The 17,608-nt window shown below is 44.2% G+C and overlaps 1 protein-coding gene across 1 annotated transcript in view; it reads right to left on the minus strand.

Moving 5' to 3' along the window:
* Positions 1 to 6,239: 6,239 nt before the first annotated feature.
* Positions 6,240 to 17,608, minus strand: part of PRSS38 (protease, serine, 38) — a 39,632-nt gene continuing 28,263 nt past the window's right edge. The window contains exons 4-5 of the mRNA XM_011965734.1: positions 7,093 to 7,235; positions 6,240 to 6,755 (exon numbers count right to left, since the gene is read on the minus strand). Of these exons, the coding sequence (XP_011821124.1) occupies positions 6,501 to 6,755; positions 7,093 to 7,235 (398 nt within the window). The 3' untranslated portion in view covers positions 6,240 to 6,500. The remainder of the gene's footprint in view (positions 6,756 to 7,092; positions 7,236 to 17,608) is intronic.

Here is a 17,608-nt window from a genome sequence, read left to right on the forward strand (position 1 = left end):
CGTAAACCCACAACCTTCCAGCTTGGGTGTTGGGGCCATTATGGACATATGACAGTGCTGCAGAGATTTTGCCTATGGCCAGTCTTGAGGCCAGTTTATGGCCAGATTTTGGGGGACTTGCTCCCAACACTTTATAAAAGCTTGGAAAGACTTAATTTCTCACAAACACAAGCAATGCAAAAGTATTGAGATCAAATCCTCTGCAAGATTATTGCAAGAGAAAAGAGAATAATAATACCTCTATAGACAATGAAAGCATGACAGAAAGAGAAGCACTCAGGTGAAAACTGTAATCTACTATTTCAAAACAGATTTAAAAAAATGGCTGGGCTGGGTGCAGTAGCTCACACCTGTAATCCCAGCACTTTGGGAAGCTGAGGCAGGCAGATCACATGAGGTCAGGAGTTTGAGACCAGCCTGGCTGACATAGCAAAACCCCGTCTCTACTAAAAATACAAAACTTAGCCGAGCATGGTGGCACATGCCTGTAATCACAGCTACTTGGGAGGCTGAGGGAGGAGAATCGCTTGAACCCAGGAGGTGGAAGTTGCAGTGAGCCGAGATCGTGCCATTGCACTCCAGCCTGGGCAACAAGAGGGAAACTCCATCTCAGAAAAGAAAAAAAGAAAATGGTTGGATGTGGTGACTCACGCTTGTAATCCCAGCACTTTGGGAGTCTGAGGCAGGAGCATCACTTGAGCCCAGGAATTTGAGGCCAGCCTGGGCAACATGATGAGACCTTGTCTCTACAAAAAAGAAAATTAGCCAGGCATGGTAGCACAAACCTGTGGTCCCAGCTAATCGAGAGGCCAAGGTGGGAGAATCACCTGAGCCTGGGAGTTTGAGGCTGCAGTGAGCCATGACTGCACCACTATACTCCAGGCTTGGCAACAGAGTGAGACCCTGTCTCAGAAAAAAAAAAAAGGATACAAGACATGAAAAACAGCATAAGTCAGAATTAGAAAAACATAGAAATGAGGTGATAGTACTTGAGAAAATATTAAAATTAAAGAAAAATCATCTCATAAATGAAAATTAAGCTAGCAGACAGGAAGGCAGTTTTAAAAATGAAAGATGAATTAAGAAAAGGATAAGAAAGACCCAAGAAAATTGAAAAGTAAAGTTTGATAAAATTGATTTAAAAATAAAGTAGGCAGAGGAGTTTAAAATAAAAACTAATAGAATTCCTAAGAAGAAAGGAAGATTCGGATACTAGAACAAATAATAAACTATAATTAAAACTTTTCCTAAATTAAGAAAAGTTTTGAAGCCAGGTGTGATGATGACTCACACCTGTAATCCCAGCATTTGGGGAAGCTGAGGCAGGAGGATTGCTTGAGCTCAGGAGTTTGAGACCAGCTTCGGCAACATAGTGAGACCCGTCTCTACAAAAATAAATGAATAAATAAGCCACTAAAAACAAACAAACAAGAAACCCAAGTCTTATAACTTTAACAAGGGTGGTAACCTGGAGTCAGTAAACTTTGGAGAAAAAAAGAAAAAATTTTGAAATGTTATGTTAATATTAAAATAGAACATTATCTACTTGGGAATCAATTCAGAAAGATTAACACTAAGACCAATGACTTATAGTGGAAAGACAATGAATTTTTTTTTCTTTTTTTGAGACGCAGTTTCACTCTTGTTGCCCAGGCTGGATTGCAATGGTGTGATCTCGGCTCACTGCAACCTCCGCTCCTGGGTTCAAGCGATTCTCTTGTCTCAGCCTCCCGAGTAGCTGGGATTACAGACATGCACCACCACACCCAGCTGATTTTGTATTTTTAGTAGAGACAGGGTTTCTCCATATTGGTCAGGGTGGTCTCGAACTCCCAGCCTCAGGTGATCCTCCCATCTTGGCCCCCCAAAGTGCTGGGAGGACAATGAATTATTAATATCAGACATTTTTGACAACAAGCCTCAATGTTCTAATAAAATGGAGTTCCATATGTAAGATACTTATTCAAAGAAAAAGGGAGCTAAGTACTTAAATCCAGGAAGACTGCCCTTTGAATAAAATGAACAGAGATATACTTGTAGGAAATCAGGGAAGGTTGCTTCCATGAACCCTTCCTGAAACATCCATAAGAGACATTTATTCAACGACCAGAATTAAATAGACAATCACTTGTTGCACTAACACTAAATGAGAGTTAAAGGGAAGAGAACATAATTGGCATGCGCTCCAGCGATGAAACTGTAGTTACAAATATCAAACACTGTGAGGAAACGAAGGCCATACCAAAACATTTGAGCTGTTTTCAGTCATCATATTGTTAGTGTTCACATTAATGATGTGTATGAGATTGTTGTGTGTGAATGTGTGACAAAACAAATTAATAATTATGGGTTATCACCTCCTTGAGAAACACATTATGCTCAATGGTGAAAATTGAGATTTCCCTCTAAGATCAAGAACATGGCAAGGATGCCCACTCTCACCACTTCTGTTTAATGTGGAAGTCTTTGCCACAGAAACTAGGCAAGAAAAAGAAATAAAATACATCCAAATAGGAATGGAAGAAATGAAATGGTCTCTGTTTTCAGATGACATTTCATTTCTTATATATAGAAAACCCTAAAGACTCCACCCAAAAAACCCCAAGGAAACACTAAAACTGTTAGAACTGATGAAAGTATTCTCAATACAGAATACAAACTACAGATTTTTTTTTTTAAAGTAAAAACTCTGTAGCTCTGGACTTAAATTGGAATTTACATCCCACCTTCAGTAGCAATGATCTTCTGAGCACTCAGATCGTGCTCTTGAAATACTGTGTTTGACTACAAAAAAACAAGGCTCCTTGGGGGAATGACTGACTCTAGGTCTTAGACAGGAAATAGACGAGATGAGCCTGAACATCTTGTCAAACCATATAAAAGAAAACTAGCAGGTACCATTAGTACTATTATGCCTAGCACTGTTAAAAGGACTCAGGAACCAAGCTGGCAAAGCTCCTGTTGTACGAATACGGGGCAATTTGAGCTTTCATAGGAATAATAATTGCAATGAATTGAAACCCATCAAATATATTTAAATCCATGACCTAAAAATAATATTTAAAAGCTAATTGGCCCGCTTTAGATGGTGAAAAAGAACAATCACATGATCTCAAGAGCTTCTAAAGAAAAGAATAAGACATTATCTTTTCTATACAAATTTGTCACTAGGCAACCAAATAGTAGATGACAAGATGTCTCTTTACAGAAGTATTTGAGTGACATCTAGCTTCCGGTTTGGCATGTAAACAGGCTGGAAGTTATCACTCCCATCCTTACAACAAGAAAAAAGGTGAACAAACTAAAAATCAACAACTCTTTTTAGATTCATAAGAGAAGTGAGGTCACAGAACAAAGTACCTCCCTGAACACTGGAGAGACAGACAGGTGGATAGAGACAATCACAACTTGCTGGGGAGGAGAGGCCCCAGCAGAGTCAGCACCAGTGGAAATACTTAAAGGGTAATTGATGAACTGCTAGAGACTAAGCAAGGGCTAACTTGAGAGCTTAAAACTCCTCAGGGCCCACTTTTAGGGGTCCTCACACTTTTATGAGTTTTAGTTCTGGAAGCTACACCAGGCTCTCAGGTGAAGAGCAGAAAAGAATCCCCCAGTGTTTGTGGCATAGCAAGGAGAAAAGTAGCCAATTTTAAATATGCCCAGCACTGTCTGTTCTCATTAACCAAAGCCTGCCCTCAAGGGAAACTATGCATCCAGAGCCTAACCAACTTGGGTTCTATCAGTCTGACGTGTGGGAAGGGAAATACTGGAATCCAGCCTGCCCTAGCCTTGAATGTTGGGAAATACCCGACTTCAGCCCATTATTTTCCCATCACACTTAAGGGGGGAAAGTGAAGGTGAGAAAAACACTTGGGTGGTGACCTTCTCACTAAAGACTGAGACCTAACCACAGAACTAAAGAATGCTTCCTCATCCCCACACCTTATCGTTACATCTGTGGGGTTCCTATGTAGTATCGGAGGATTACAGCTGAAATAACTACTTGTTTATTTAAGAAGGAGTCTCCAGGGAGACCCAAAGACCACAGAGGAGACAAAAACAAGATCATTAGGGGAAAGTTCGGACTCAAACACCACAGTTTCAGGAGGTGGTAAACACAGCCTAATTGCTAGTCAGATAAACCTCACACCAATGATCAGTTTACCTCAGATCCTCTTACTTAATATATCATGTCTAGCTTTCAACAAAAAGTTACAAGGCATGCTAAAAGGCAAAATAAGCAAAACAAAAATCCCACACAGCCTGAAGAGACCAAGCATCAAAACAAAACTTAGATATGGCAGATATTTTGGAATTATTGGACTGAGAATTTGAAGTATTAGGATTAATACACTAAGGGCTGTAATGGGAAAAGTGGGCCACATAGAAGAAGAGAGGGGCACTGAAAGCAGAGCCATGAAACTCAAAGAATAAAAAGAAATGCTAAAGACAGGAAAGCAACCTGAGTGTCCATCAACAGATGGTTGGATAGAGAAAATGTACATATATATCATGGAATACTACTCACTCATAAAAAGAATGAAATCATGTCTTTTGCAGCTATGTGGATAGAACTGGAGGCCATTATCCTACATGAAACAACTCAGAAACAGCCAATTAGCATATGTTCTCACTTATGTGGGAGCTAAATAATGTGTACACATGGATATAGAGAGCAGATAATAGATACTGGAGACTCAGAGAGGTGGGAGAGTGGGACGGGGATGAGGAAGGAGAAATTACCTAATGGGCATAATGTTCACTATTTGGGTGATGGTTACACTAAAAGCCTGGACTTCAGTACTATGCAATATATCCATGTAACAAAACTGCACTTGCACCCCTAAATCTATGAAAATAAAAATAAAATGTGAAGATGAAAACCAATCAAACAAAAAGAAATGCTAGAAATCAAAACCACTGTAACAGAAATGAAGAATGCTACTGATGTCTCATCACTAGATGAGATACTACCTATGAAATGTGAAATGGTAGTATTTTTTTGAAAGTGGACATAGATTAGTTGTAATTATTGTGAACTCTAGGGCAACTATTTAAAATTGTAAAAGGAAGTCCAGTTGACCCTTGAACAACGTTGGGGTTACTGGTACCCCCCATGCAGTAAAAAATCCATATATAGCTTTTGACTCCCCAGAAACTTTTACCGTGGGGGGGATGTTCTTTCTTAAATGTCTCAATTTCTTCTACAAAAATTCGGTCTATTTAATAAAACTTCTCTGTCTTTCTCTCTCTCTCTCTCTCTTTTTTTTTTTTTTTTTGAGACTGTGTCTCACTGTGTGGTCCAGCTTGGAGTGAAGTGGCACGATCACATCTCACTGCAGCCTCAACCTCAAGGGTTCAAGCAATCCTCCCACCTCAGCCTCCAGAGTAACTGGGATTACAAGTGTGTACCACCATGCCTGGCTCATTTCTTTAGACAAGGGTCTTGCTATGTTGCCCAGGCTGGCCTTGAACTCCTGAGCTCAAGTGATCCTCCTGCCTTGACCTCCCAAAGTGCTGGGATTACAGGCATAAGTCACAGTGCCCAGCCTAAAACCTCTCTCTCTACTGGGGTTAGTTTTAGCAAATTTATTTTCCTAAAAAGTGCTGCTTGTTTTCATTTAAATTTTCATTTAAATTTATTTATATAGAGTTGTACACTCTCTCGTGTGGTTTCTTACCTTTTCTCTGTTGGTGGATCATTTTCACTTGTCATTTCTCATTTTGTATATTTTTGTTCTCATCTCCTATCTTGAGTAGGTTAGTGATCTCCCCCAACCCCTGTACACTGTTTGATTTTTTCCAAGGAGCAGACTTTCGAAATACGAGTTTTTGGTGCTTTTCTGACTTGGGGCTCCTTCATGCTTCATCGTGTTTGTTCCTTCCTGGTGTCTACTTTCAGCTCAGGTTACCGCCCCAACACTTTTTTTTTTTTTCTTTTTTTTTTTTTTTTTTTTTTTTTTGCAATTGGATGTTTAAATGTCTGCAGCTGTTTTATATGTACAGGTGTAGGCATGTAAGCAGTGACCTTTCCTCGGGCCTGTGCTTTGACCACATCCCACAGATTCAGAGGAGTGTGTCTGTGTCATTGCCCCTCTGTTTCTGGAAAGAGCTGATTCGGTCTGTGCTTCTCCTTTCCTGAGAGCCTCAGGAGGGGTGATAGTCTCTCCTTTCTGTGCGTAGAAGAGGACAGTGACTCTGGCAGGGGCAGAAGGAGCCACACAGGTGATCTCAGAGGCTTGCTTTGTAAATATTTAATGATCTTATCAAATCTCAGGTGCACTCTGCCCAAGCTGGGTTCTCCCTGGCCAGCCGCTCTCCCCCTTCCCTTTCTTCTTTGTACACTTGCTCATCACCTCCTGGACTCAGCATCCATCTCTGGGATAGGTGGCCCTTGCCTGCTTCAGAGAGACCAGGACAGGAGATGCTTAGGGCTCTGGAGGCAGCTGGGCTGGGGCAGGGTGTGCAGCCGTGAGAATGCTAGAGTGGGTATCCTGACCTCACAGCACTGACCAGCCAGCCATCATGGCCACAGGGACACTGAGAGTGGCCCCCAGAGCTGGAGAGAGAGCAGGGGCTGGCTGAGCAGGAGTGGGTGTGATTTCTATGTTATAACATATCCATTCTGAGAAATAGGAAACACTGGCATACACTCCAGGGTACAGAGGGTTGGTGCAACCTCGGCCCCAGCTCACAATTCCAATCTGCAACCAGCTGCGGTTGAATTCACACACAAGTGGGCCCCCGGAGTCACCCTAGAAAGGAAGAGGGAGTTATTGTGAACTGGGAGTCGCAGGTCTGCTGCCTCCTGCACCTGTCTCTCGGTGCAAGGGGGTGGCTGTGCAGGCCCTGCTGGAAGGGGCCAGTGTCCCCCTCTCACCCAGCCCCCCTACTGGCTGCAACACAGCCCAGAGCTGCAGGGAGGCCTGCTGCAGGCATGTGGCATTCATACATTGTCATGCATCGCCCTGTTCAGCTCAGGGCACGGCTGCAGGGCTCCTGCTAGTCAGTGGGAGGCCAGAGCGGGGTCCCCTGGGGTCCACAGGCACAGGGCACCCGTGACCTCTGTCTCACGGACCAGGAGGGGCACACCTCACACACGGTCTTAACGTTCAGGATGTCCCCAGCACACAGCATGTCGGGCATGATGTAGGACACGTGTCCGTAGAGCAGGCGGCACCAGGGCTCCGGGATCAGCGGGAGCTGCACCTCCTGCAGCTCGTCTGAGGTCTCACCTGTGGGAGGAGGGCTCCCGTGAGGGGGCAGCGCCTGCCTTGGGTGGGGTGGGGGGATCCCTGCCCCACAATGGACACCAAGGGGACAGCCCATGGAGAGGAGCCCCACCACACATAGGGAGGAGCCCTAACAACACATAGGGATGAGTCCCACCATACATAGGGATGAGTCCCACCATACATAGGGAGGAGTCCTGACCACACATAGGGAGGAGCTCCACTATAGATAGGGAGGAGCCCCATCACACATAGGGAAGAGCCCCACTACACATAGGGAGGAGTTCTGACCACACATAGGGAGGAGAGTCCCACCACACGTAGGGAGGAGCCCCACCACACATAGGGAGGAGCCCCACCACACATAGGGAGGAGTCCTGACCACACATAGGGAAGAGTCCCACCACACGTAGGGAGGAGCCCCACCACACATAGGGAGGAGCCCCACTGCACATGGTGAGGAGTCCCACCACACACAGGGAAGAGCCCTGAACACTCAGAGGGAGGAGCCCCACCAAATGAGGAGGAGCCCTAACCACACATAGGGAGGAGCTCCACCACAAACCGGAAGGAGCACTGACCACACATAGGGAGGAATCCCACCACACAGGTAGGAGTCCTGACCACACATAGGGAGGAGTCTCACCACACGGAGAGAGGAACCCTGACCACTCAGGGGAAGGAGCCCCACCACATGTAGGGAGAAGCTTTGCCCACTCACAGGGAGAAAACCTCACCATTTGTGGAGGGTAGGGGAGGAAGCCTTGACCACAGACAGGGAGTAACTCCAATGACCCATGAATGAAGTCCCAACCACAGATGGGGAGGAGCCCAGGTCTCACTGGGGAGGATCCCCACCACATACTGAAGGAACACTAACCCTAAGCCTAACCCCAACCCTATGTTTGGTTTCCTGAATATTTATATCAAAAAGAAACAATTATAAAAGTTAAAACAAATAAAAGATGTCAAAAGTAAGAGAGTGTTCCATGAAGAGTCAAATCAGGACAGAACAGTCTAGGGAGTTGAAAGTCACATAGAGGCTTTGTTTGTTTGTTTGTTTTGTTGTTTTGAGACCGGGTCTCACTCTGTCACCCAGGCTGGAGTGCAGTAGTGCAATCTTGGCTCACTGCAACCTCCACCTCCCAAGTGGCAGAGACTACAGGTGGGTGCCACCATGCCTGGCTAATTTTTATATTTTTAGTAGAGATGGGGTTTTACCATGTTGGCCAGGCTGGTCTTGAACTCCTGACCTCAGGTGATCCACCTGCCTTGGCCTCTTAAAGTGCTGGGATTACAGGCATGAGCCACTGTGCTTGGTCGGTGTTTTGTTTGTTTTTTATTTTTTTTTTTAGACAGAGTTTCATTCTTATTGCCCAGGCTGGAGTGCAATGCAGTGGTGCTATCTTGGCTCACTGCAACCTCTGCCTCCCAGGTTCAAGTGATTCTCCTGCCTCAGCCTCCCAAGTAGCTGGGATTACAGGCGTGTGCCACCATACCTGGCTAATTTTGTATTTTTGGTAGAGACGGGGTTTCTCCATGTTGGTCAGGGTGGTCTCAAACTCCCGACCTCAGGTGATCTGCCCATCTCAGCCTCCCAAAGTGTTGGGATTACAGGCGTGAGCCACAGCGCCCGGCTGGTTTTTATTTTTTGTTTTTGTGTATGTATGTGTTCAAAGATTTGTTGGGTGTGGGAGAATGGGAGAAGAGGGAAAATGAAAGGGGGAATATGTGTTGTTGTGGAATTGCATATCATGTAATATCATCTAAGCGACCCAAATAAATATGAGGGCTACTTTTCAGTTACATTTGGTTTCCTGGCCTTGATTGGGGCACTGTAAACCAAGTCTTGTGGCCTGTGGTTCACGTATGCATCCTGGAACCCTGTGCTGGCTTTTTTACTAATTCAGCCAAGACAAGGCTACACATGTCTCATAGAAAGGGCATGGCTATTCCTAGTGTCTGTCTCAGGGTGTTAGGAAAATATAAAGGCTGGTCCTCATTAGAGAGGGTGAAGTCTACTGCTCCTGTGATCAAGGTTGGAGCTTTCCAATCTGTGGGCTGTTGTTCCTGAGGGCAACAGATTCTCTGCAAAGGCCTGGGAATCCATGGATATACTTATCATGACCTGTCTGTCAAAGATGCATGGTAAGAAGTTCCCTCAGAGGCCGGGCGCGGTGGCTCACGCCTGAAATCTCAGCACTTTGGGAGGCCAAGGAGTTGGATCACCTGAGGCTGGGAGTTTGAGACCACCCTGACCAACATGGAGAAACCCTGTCTCTACTAAAAATACAAAATTATCCAGGTATGGTGGCACATGCCTGTAATCCCAGCTACTTGGGAGGCTGAGGCAGGAAAATCACTAGAACCCGGGAGGCGGAGGTTGTGGTGAGCTGGAGATCGTGCCATTGCACTCCAGCCTGGGCAACAAGAGCGAAACTCTATCTCAAAAAAAAAAAAAAAAAAAAAAAGAAGTTCCCTCAGAGGAGGAGAGGTGGAAAGCCAGATGGGGCAGGGTCACAGAAGCAGATACGTTGTCAGTGCTCTAGTTTCCCTGTTGGATTGGTGTCCATATTATTATAAGCAAGCAAACACTAAAAGAGCACTGTGCAGGAACCAACGAAGAGTAAATTTTTTTTTGATCTGAGAATTAGAATGCATTCTGTGCCCCAAACAAAGAGAGACGGACAGACACCAGACATATAAAATGGCATTCAGTGTCTCAGAAGGGAGAGAGGGCAGAGCTGAATTTGAGAAAGCTTTCCTGGAATGAGGGTACCTTGAAGCATGGATATGACCTGGGCCTACAGATCATAGGTCAACATGCAGGCACCATTCGCCTGCCCTGCTGCTATAGTTGGGATGTTTGTCCCCTCCAAATCCCATGTTAAAATTCAACTCCAAATGTTGGAGGTGGGCCTAAAGGGAGGAATTTGGGTCCTGGGGAGTGCATCCCTCATGAATAGATTGGTGCTGTGGAGGTGAGGGGAGTGAATTCTCATTCTATTAGCTTCCAACAGACAGAGCTGGTTGTTAAAAGGAGCCTGGGAACTCTCCTCCCCTCTGGCCATGTGGTCCCTTCCCCTTCCGCATGAGTGGAAGCAGCCTGAGGCCCTGAAGCAGATGCCAGCACCATGCTTCCTGTACAGCCTACAGAACCCTGCGACAAAAAAACTTCTTTTCTAGAAACTACCCAGCCTCAGGTATTCCTTTACAGCAACACAAATGGACTAAGACACCTGCCTGCTCACATGCCCTGGGGGAGATGAGGAGGATGCAGACATTTGTGAGACAGAGCTGGAGAACGAGGGCTGTTACCGGGAGGTGGGTGGTCCTGGTTTTGGGTGAACTGAATTTGGGCCTTGGGTTAACCCTTTCCTGGTTGTGGTTAAAAATGAAACACTAGTGAAAAATGTGGTCAAGGATTACTGGATTTAAAGCAGCATTCATGCCAATATAATGTATAGAAGAAAAATACAGAGCAAAAGTGTAAGGGGTTAAAGAAGAAAATGGAGTTACGCTATTTAAAGTGTTTGTACGCTGAGTAGTAAAATAGGAGTGCAGGGGAAATGAACTGCACTAGTGGGTCCCCTTCTCCGCCTTTCCCACATGGGTGCCCTCTGCCACATGTCTTGCGGTTCCTCTCATCGAGGTGTGGTGTCGCATTTCACCAATCCTTGGATCTGAATTTTGCCACGGACATGGTTTGGTCAACGGGATTTAAGCAGGGGCTTGGAAAAGTGCTTGTTTCTCCCTCTCTTGAATCTTCACCATTGCCGAGGGGCACAGCCAGGCCAGCCTGCTGGATGGAGACAGTTGCATGGGGCAGAGTCCAGCCCCTCAGCTCAGGCTGTCCCAGGCCAGCCAGCAGCCCAATGGAAGAAGCTCAGCCCAACCAGAAGAACCCACAGGTTACATCACCAACCCACAGCTGCCTGAGCTCAGTAAAAGGCCCATTGCTGGGTGAACCAGGGCTGCTCACTCTTTATAATGCAGCATTCTTGTGGCAATAGATAAATGATACAGAAATGGCATCTAGGAATTAGAGGCTTCTCTAAAATATCAAAAACGTGGTCTTGGTTTTGGAAGCTGGTGGCTAGCAGCATTCACAGTAGGATCTGGAAAAAGGAAGGGAAAACTGATATAGGAGGTTGGGAAGATGGTGGCTTGGGGGATGAAGTGGCACAAACTGTTGCTGACGGAGACATGGAAAGTACAAAATATGTTTAATGAACTTGAGAGACTTCACAAGATGACTTCCAGGCTGAATGACGAAAGCCAAATGGCGATTCTGGCTGAGGAAAAGGCACTACAGAAAAGAGAGGAACTCGAAAGAGAAGACGCCAATTTTCAAACAACCGTAGAGGACACGCAGTGAAGAAGGGGTGAGCAAACTCCATAAGGGACCAAAATGTAGACACTGTAGGCTCTACAGGCCGTCTCAGCTCTGCAGCCACTGCTCCACTCTGCTGTTGTGGAATGGAAACAGCCAGAGACAATATGTAAATAAACAGGCATGTATGTGCTTGAAGAAAAATGTAGAAAAATGTAGGGACACTGAATTTTGAGTTTTAAATAATTTTCATGTTTTATGAAATATTCCTCTTTTGGGTTTTTTTCCCCCCCAACCATTTAAAAGTGTAGGCTGGGTGCACTGGCTCATCTGTAACCCCAGCACTTTGGGAGACTGAAGCAGGAGGATCACTTGAGCCCAGGAGTTTGAGACCAGCCTGGGCAACATAGTGAGACCCCCGTCTCTACAAAAATAACAAAAATTAGCTGGGTATCGTGGCACATGCCTATAGTCCCAGCTGCTCAGGAGGCTGAAGTGGGAGGATTGCCTGAGCCTGGGAGTTTGAGGCTGCAGTGAGCTATGATCAATGCACTGCACTCTAGCCTGAGACCGTGTCTCAAAATATAAAATAATATTTTAAAAACAAAAGTGTAAAAACCATCCTAAGCTCACAGACAACACAGAACCAAGCAATGGAGTGGATCTGACTCCTCGTCTGTAGTTTACTGACCCCTGTAAGACAGGGGCTGCGGTTTTCTGGGTTGGAAAATTAAACTGAGTCTGTTCTCAAGTCTTTCTAGCTAGCAAAATATTCTGAAAATAAAATAAAGCCTAGGGGCAAAGAGAAAATCAAGCAAGACATGGCTTGGAATAAAGATCTGCTCAGGGTGTGGCCGTTGGCACCTGTGCTAAGGCATTCTGTGCTAAGTCCTGGGAAGAATTAAGGAAGTTCCCGGTAGACATCCTCTGCTGGATGACAGTGACTCTAAGTACCCTCGGGGTGCTGTCCCTCAACAGTCTAACACACCCAAAAAGGCAGCGATGACATTTAGGAAGTGTTACCTCAGAAAGAGTGGTGGCACATCGAGGATGTCAGGAGAAGACATAAGAATCTAAGATCTGTACTTGTAAAACTGTCACCAGTCTGAACTGGTGAACAGGATGTTCACGATGTCAAAAGGCCACTAAGCCAAGAAAATCTGAGAAAGTTGCTCAAATGCAATATATATAAAAGACCTTTTAAAAACTTATTTTTCAGTTACATACCTTTTTTTTTCTTTTTTCCCTGAGACAGGGTCCTGCTCTGGTTACATACCTTTTTTTCTTTGAGACAGGGTCTTGCTCTGTTACAGGCTGGAATGCAGTGGTATGAGTATGGCTCACTGCAGCCTGGACTCAAGCCATCCTGAGCTCAAACCATCCTCCTGCCTCAGCCTCCCAAGTAGCTGGGACTACAGGTATGCACCTCAATGCCTGCCTAATTATTTTATTTTATTCCCTTTTTTGTAGGGATGGGGTCTCACTATGTTGTCCAGACTGGTCTCAAACTCCTGGCCTCAAGCAATCCTCCTACCTCAGCCTCACAAAGTGCTGGGATTACAGGCTTGGACCACTGCACCTGGCTCAGTTGCATACATTTAAACAGCGATATGTTTTATTAAAGCATTCAGGCAACACTGACTTCCTTAGGGCTGGCAGGAAAAGAAGCATAAAAATGCAAAACGTTGTTGGCTGAACCTGAATGTATCCGCGTTACCTCGCATGGACCAGTTTGTGCTGCCAGAACACTTATTCCTTGGCATTAAAATGGAGCAGTAGAGCTGGGCGTGGTGGCTCATGTCTGTAATCCCAGCACTTTGGGAGGCCAAGGCAGGTGGATCACTTGAGCCCAGGAGCTCGAGACCTGGGCCTGGGCAACATAGTAAGGCCTTAGCTCAATTTTTTAAAATACAATAAAATAAAGAATTATATTATAAAAAAGAAATACAGTCATTGCATGTATTTACAATTATCATAGACACACAAATTGGTGAAATACTGCAAAGAAACAAGAGTTTTCACATTATAATGGCCAAAACATCCATCTAACTTGCTTAAAGCAAACAAAACTTAAACCTGAGTATGTAAGTCCTGTAGCTTAAGACATCCTGACATCATGACAAATAGACAGAATGAACATTTTTCAAAGCCTGCTTAAGGAGTAGCCAAGGAGATGAATGCAAAAGGAAGGATGTCTCAGGGAACAGGACCAAGAGCCATGGAAAACAATGGATCATTCGAAACCTTAGCAGGCATTTTGTAGAAATGAGGGGGCTGACTCCAAACACAAGTGGAAATGCAAAGGCTCCCAGAGTGCCCGTGCTGGCTCTGACTACTAGACTGCAATGCTCATCTGCAGCGGCGGTGCTCAGGAGAGGGCCGTGGACAGCACTGAAAGCCCACTGAGGGTCACGCACGGAGTCACAGCAGACATGACACTGCCACCAGCTGGCTCAAACTTGGCCTTTTCCTCACACCATATGCAAAAATTAATTTCAGATGGATCTTATGCCTAAATATAAAAATTAAATTCAAAACAATTCTAGAACAAATGTTGAAAATTGTCTTTGTAAACTTACAATAGGCAAATCTTTATAAACAGAATATAAAAGACCCCCCATGTGTGAAACCAAAATATTAATATAAAAATAAATTGGACTTCATCAAAATTAAAAACTTTTTCCCACCAGAAGACACTGCTAAGAAAATTAAAAGCTGGCCAGGTGCAATGGCTCATGACTGTCATCCCAACACTTTGGGAGGCTGAGGTGGGAGGAACGTTTGAAGCCAGAAGTTTGAAACCAGCCCGGGGAACAGAGCAAGACCCCATCTCTAAAAAAGAAAAATAAAACAAAAAAAGAAAATGACAAACCAAGTCACAGTCTGGTAGAAAATATTTGCAATACACATCGAAATACATGTATCCCGAGTATATAAAGAACTCCTACAAGTCAGCAAACCTCAAGAAGCGGTCATGAGACATGAATAGCATAACTGAAATGAAAAAGATGGCACTACCAAGTATCGGCAAAGAGGTGCAGCAACTAGCACTCTCCTACATTGCTCACAGGATTGAAAAATGGCATGACCACTTTAGAAACATGTTTGGCAGTTTCTAATAAAGTTGAATTTATCCCTACACCACAGCCAACAGATTCTACCAAGCATAGACCCAAGATAAATAAGTACGTATATTCCCCAAAAGACTTGCACAGTAATATCTGTTGCAGACTTATTCACATGACCTAAACACTGATGGCAGCCCAGACGTCTATTAGTAGGACTATGGAGAGAAGAAACTTTGCTGCATGCAAACACTGAAAGAAGACACAACAGGAAAAGAAGGATGAGCTGCTGATGTGGAAACAACATGAATGAATCTCAAAAACAGTAGTCATCGAAAAAAGCTGGGCACAGAGGGAATCCATGCTGTGTGATTTCATTAACGAAGTTTAAGAACAGGAAAAACTATTAAATGATGACAAAATTCAGAATATGGTTACCTTGGCAAGGGGGATTTGTCACCTGGGGAGACTGCAAGTTTTCTCTAGTGAGGAAATGTCCTTTATCTTGGAGGGTGGTAATGGTGATGCAACAGGACTATTCATGTGTAAAAAGTATCCAGGCATGGTGGCGCACACCTGTAGTCCCAGCTCCTCTGAAGGCTGAGGCAGGAGGATCATTTGAGCCCAAGAGTTAGAGGCGGCAGTGAGCTATGACTGTGCCACTGCACTCCAGCCTGGATGACAGAGCAAGACCCTGCCACTAAAAGAATAAAATAAGATTAAATAAATATATAAATAAAATGTTTGTCTACACTGAAATATTTATAGATGAAATAAAGTGTCTGGAATTTGCTTTAAAAAGTCATTGTAACCTCCAATGTTACAGGAAATAAAATTTTAAAAAATGAAAAAAGAATATGTTAAAATAATTGAGCTACAAACTTAATATTTGCGGATTTTACAGTTTGTAAACGATGTCTCAAATAAAAATGTAGAGTATAAAATAAAGGCATTCTCACATGAAAGATGAGAGTTTCCAATGAAAATTCTGTTACTGAAGCTTTTATTAAAAACTTTTTTGGCTTGGTCTGGTGGCTCACACCTGTAACCCCAGCACTTTGAAAAGCGGGAGGATCCCTTGAGGCCAGCCTGGGCAGTAAAACGAGACCCTCATCTCTAATAAAGAAAATTACCTGGTGTGGTGGTGTGTGCCTGTGGTCCCAGCTACTCAGGAGTCTGAGGAAGAAGGATCGCTGGAGCCCAGGAGGTTGAGGCTGCAATAAGCTGTGTTCATATTACTGCACTCCAGTCTAGGCAACAGAGCAAGACCTTATCTCGAAAAAAAAAAAAAAAAAAGGTAAAAAACAAACCCCTCTTTTATAACCAGAGTCTTGCTATGTTTCCCAGGCTTGTCTCAAACTCCTGGCCTTAAGCTGTCCTCCTGCCACGGACTCCCAAAGTGCTGGGATTGCAGGCATGAGCCACCACACCTGGACAGCACTTTTTAAAAATCAAGGCAAAATTTGCATTACATAAAATTAAGCATTTTAAAGCAGACAATTCAGTGGCATTTAGTACATTCACAATGCCATATAACCATTACCACCATCTAATTCCAAAACATTTTCATCAAGCCAAAAGTCATCCCTAGACCCTGTCCTTGGTAGCCACCAATCTGTATTCCATCTGTATGATTTGCCTGTTCCGGATATTTCTTATACATTGAACCGCACAATATAGGACTTTTAGTGTCTGGCTTTTTCACTTAGCATTGTGTTTGTGAGGCTCGACAGTGTTGTAGCATGTATTCCATTATATGCTTGAAACAATTTTCCATCCTATGTCTATACCCCAGTTTCATTTTTCCACTGTGGGACATGTGAGCTGTTTCCACCTTTTGGCTACTGTGAATAGTGCTACTATGAACACACATGTACATGTACTTGTTTGAACACTAGCTTTCAGTCCTTTGAGTACATACCTAGGAGTGGAGTTGTTATGCATGGTAATTGGGCCATAGGGTAATTCTATGTTTAACATTTTTTTTTTTTTTTTTAGAGTTGGGGTCTTGCTATGCTGCCCAGGCTGATCTCAAACTCCTGGGTTCAAGCAGTCCTCCTGCCTTGGCCTCCCAAAGTGCTGGGATTAAAGATGAGCAGTACACTTGGCCTGTTTAACTTTTTAAGGAACTTCTAAATTGTTTCTGCAGGGAGTATGTCATTTTTAATTCCCACCAGCAATGAACAAGGGCTCTGCTTTCTCCACACCCTTGCCAGAACCTATTTTCCATTTGTTTGATTACAGCCATTTTAGCAAGTGATGAATGGATGCTGGGGTTCTGACTTGTGTTTCCTAATGACTAATGATGTGGAGCAATCCTTGCATGTGCTTGTGGACCATTTACATATTATCTTTGGAGAAATGTCAGTTCAAGTCTTCTGCCCTTTTTTAAATTGGGTTGCTTGTCTTTTTGTTGAGTTATAGGAGTTCTTTATATATTCTGGATACTAGGCTTTTATCAATTCATAATTTGAAAATATTTTCTTCCATTCTTATCACTTTCTTGGTATTGTCTTTGACATACAAAAGTTTTTAATTTCAATGAAGCCCAATTTATCAATTTTTTTTTTTAGACAATTTAGATCTGCCACCTAGGTTGGAGTGCAGTGGTGCAATCTTGGCTCACTGTAGCCTTGACCTACTGAGCTCAGGTAATCCTCCCACCATAGCCTCTGGGTAGCTGGCACTACAGGCACTCGCCACCACACCCAGTTAATTTTTTTTTTTTTTTCTGAGATGGAGTTTCGCTCTGTCGCCCACGCTGGAGTGCAGTGGTGCGATCTCGGCTCACTGCAAACTTCGCTTCCTGGGTTCACGCCATTCTCCTGTCCCAGCCTCCCGAGTGGCTGGGACTACAGGCGCCCACCACCACGCCTGGCTACTTTTTTTTTATTTTTAGTAGAGACAGGGTTTCACCATGTTAGCCAGGATGGTCTCGATCTCCTGATCTCGTGATCCGCCCACCTCGGCTTCCCAAA

Source organism: Mandrillus leucophaeus, unplaced genomic scaffold, assembly GCF_000951045.1.
Source record: "Mandrillus leucophaeus isolate KB7577 unplaced genomic scaffold, Mleu.le_1.0 Scaffold734, whole genome shotgun sequence".
Classification (NCBI taxonomy): Eukaryota; Metazoa; Chordata; class Mammalia; order Primates; family Cercopithecidae; genus Mandrillus; species Mandrillus leucophaeus.